Source organism: Myotis davidii, unplaced genomic scaffold, assembly GCF_000327345.1.
Source record: "Myotis davidii unplaced genomic scaffold, ASM32734v1 scaffold78, whole genome shotgun sequence".
Lineage (NCBI taxonomy): Eukaryota > Metazoa > Chordata > Mammalia > Chiroptera > Vespertilionidae > Myotis > Myotis davidii.
In genome coordinates this window covers 2,611,730-2,614,803 of record NW_006290305.1, presented here as the reverse complement: position 1 = coordinate 2,614,803, position 3,074 = coordinate 2,611,730, and the positions used below count along the sequence as shown (strand labels likewise).

At 38.7% G+C, this 3,074-nt stretch overlaps 1 protein-coding gene across 3 annotated transcripts in view; it reads right to left on the bottom strand.

Moving 5' to 3' along the window:
• PTPN2 (protein tyrosine phosphatase, non-receptor type 2) overlaps positions 1-3,074 on the bottom strand; it is a 61,821-nt gene that overhangs the window by 46,472 nt on the left and 12,275 nt on the right. For all 3 annotated transcript variants that reach the window (XM_006763253.2, XM_015563580.1, XM_015563581.1), the window contains exon 2: positions 2,288-2,378. In XM_006763253.2, the coding sequence (XP_006763316.1) occupies positions 2,288-2,378 (91 nt within the window). The remainder of the gene's footprint in view (positions 1-2,287; positions 2,379-3,074) is intronic.

Below are 3,074 nucleotides of genomic sequence, written 5' to 3'. Positions count from 1 at the left end.
GAACGGGGTGTAGGGGGTGTGGGAAGAGACTGGACAAAGATCATACACCTATGGATGAGGACAGTGGAGGGGTAAGGGCAGAGGGTGGGGTGGGAACTGGGTGGAGGGGAGCTATGGGAGGGAAAAAGAGGAACTGCTGTAATAATCTGAACAATAAAGATTTATTTTTTAAAAAAGGAATATTTCCTTAATGGTTAATAATGTTTTTCACATGCTTATGTGCTTGTCTACCATCTGTATTCATAATCTTTTACCCATTTCCTAATTCACTGTTTTGGTTTTCTTAAAAATATATTTTATTGATTTTTTACGGAGCGGAAGGGAGAGGGATAGAGAGTTAGAAACATCAATGAGAGAGAAACATTGATAAGCTGCCTCCTGCACACCTCCTACTGGGGATTGCCCGCAACCAAGGTACATGCCCTTGACCGGAATCGAACCCGGAACCCTTCAGTCTGCAGTCTCTATCCACTGAGCCAAACCGGTTAGGGCTTGACTGTTTTTAATTGTTCAATTTTGAGAGCTCTGTATATATTCTAGATATGAGTTCCTGGTGGTTTATAAATATTTTCTCCCAGTCTATCATTGTCTTTTCGTCCTCTTAAAGGGTCTTTCACAGACCAAAGGTTTTAATTTGGGCTTAGTCCAATTTATTGATCATTTTCTTTTCTGGATTGTGCTTTTGGTATCATGTTAAGAACTCCACCTGGCGTTATGTCCTGAATTTTCTATTTTCTTCAAAACGTTTTATACAGGGGCCCAGCTTGTCTGGCTCCGTGGTTGAGTGTAGAACCAGGAGTCACAGTTCGATTCCCAGGCAGGGCATTTGCCCAGGTACAGGCTCAGTCCCCAGTGTCGGGTAGGCAGGAAGCAGCAGATCAATGATTCTCTCTCATCACTGATGTTTCTATCTTTCTATCCCTTTCTCTCTGAAATCAATAAAAATATATAAGTTTTATCCAGGGATAGGCAAAAGTAGGTTTATAGTTGTGAGTATGTGGAACACAGAGTTTCTTATATGACTGCGTAATTATTTGTACAAGTGCAAACCTACTTTTGCCCACCCCTGTACTTTACAGTTTACGACCAACTTTAAAATGTTTTTATTTATTTTTAGAGAGAGAGGAAAGAGGGAGAGAGACAGAACATCGATGAGAGAGAAACATCAACAGATGAGAGAGAAACATCAACATAGATCGGCTACTGCCTGCACGGCCCCGACCAGGAATCGAGACTGTAACCTGGGCAGGTGCCCTGACCAGGAATCAAACCACTGACATCCTGGTACATAGGTTGATGCTCAACCACTTAGCCACACTGGCCAGGCACTTTTAAGTTAATTCTTATGGTGTGAGATTCATTTTTCCCCTCTAGACGTCCAAATACTCCAGTACCAACTATTGAAAAGATTATCCTTCAATTAAATTGCTTGGCACCTGTCAAAAATCAGTTCACCAAATTATGAGTCTTATTTTTGGTTTCTCTATTCTGTTTAACCAATCTATGCCTCTATTCTTCTACCAACACCTTATCTTGATAACTGTAGTTATAAATGCAGATAACCCTGGAAGAATGCTGAAGTTAGAGGCACTGACAACCCCCCCCCGCCCCCGCCCCAGAGAAAGAGACATATCGATTGGTTGCCTCCTGCACACCTGACCAGGGCAGTTGTTTTAAAAGTTTTCCACAAAAAATACACACTACTTTTGTAGTTTGAGGGGAAAGAAACTACACCAATAAATATTTTAAGTAATACCAATAAAGTATACAAAATAATATGAAAAGAAGTATGCATGTGTATACACATACACACAATAAGGTTACAATTAAAGAAAGAAAAATTATGCATAAGAAAAAAAGATTGGTAGGAGATACATCAAAATAATGGTGGCTGTGTGGATGAAATAATTATGGGCAATTTTCCCTCTACGAACATGTATTATGTTAATATTAAAAAAATTACTGCCCATCCGGTGTGGCTCAGTGGTTCAGTGTTGAGCCAGGACTAAGAGGTCACCGGTTTGATACCTGGTCAGTGCACGTGCTGGGGTTGCAGGCTCAATCCCCAGTAGGGGGTGTGCAGTAGGCAGCCAATTGATGTCTCTCATTGATGTTTCTAATCTCTCTATCCCTCTCCCTTCCTCTTTCTCTAAAAATCAATAAAAATATATATATTTTAAAAATTACTGTACTTATCAACCCTGACCAAACCTTCTTTTTCACTGGTTCCTGCCTCCTGAAACAAACCAACAAACATAAATATGCACACAAACCCACAGATACTTACATGGGCTTACATCTCTGTATCTGTTTCGATTTCTGTTTTCTGGAAACTTGGCCACTCTATGAGGATAGTCATGGGACTCATTTCGAATTTCCTTAAAATAACAAAAATATATTTTAATATTCTTCTTAAATTTTATATAGCAAAACAGATACTTTCCCAGCCAGGACAAAACAACACTTATTGAACACTTGTAATATGCCAAGTACTATGCAAAACACACTATATACATTATCTCATTCAATTCTCACAATACCAATGCAAGGGATGATTTGAGAGGTTAAATGACCCACCAAGGGTCCCAAAGCTAGTAAGTGGCAGACCCAAGGACTGAACCAAGGTCCTTCAGGCACCAAAGTCTTTGCTCTTGATATGCTTATTTACTGTCGTACTATATTCAACACCTATAAGGCAACATTAAACATTTTATGTCACACAGAATTAATGCATTGAGGTACCTAAGATTACATGATATTCAAATTTCTGACTAAACTCTCTTAATATTATCTATCTCTATTTCAAAGTTTCTATCTTAAAATTATAAACTATTTTTTATTTTCATGTCATATAACTTTAACTTTATTTTGAGTCCAGAAATAGCCTCAAATTTTATTTCTGGAGCCATAAATGATTAGCAACAACCAGTAGGCCTGAGGCACATTTTAGGACCCTTGTTGTTCTCTGTATTCTACTATGGAAGAAATTCTGTAGGGTTATGCCTGCATTAGGGGCAGCTACTTGTATTCAACATCAGTTTTTGTCTTTCATATGAAATACTAGAAGCCTGGTA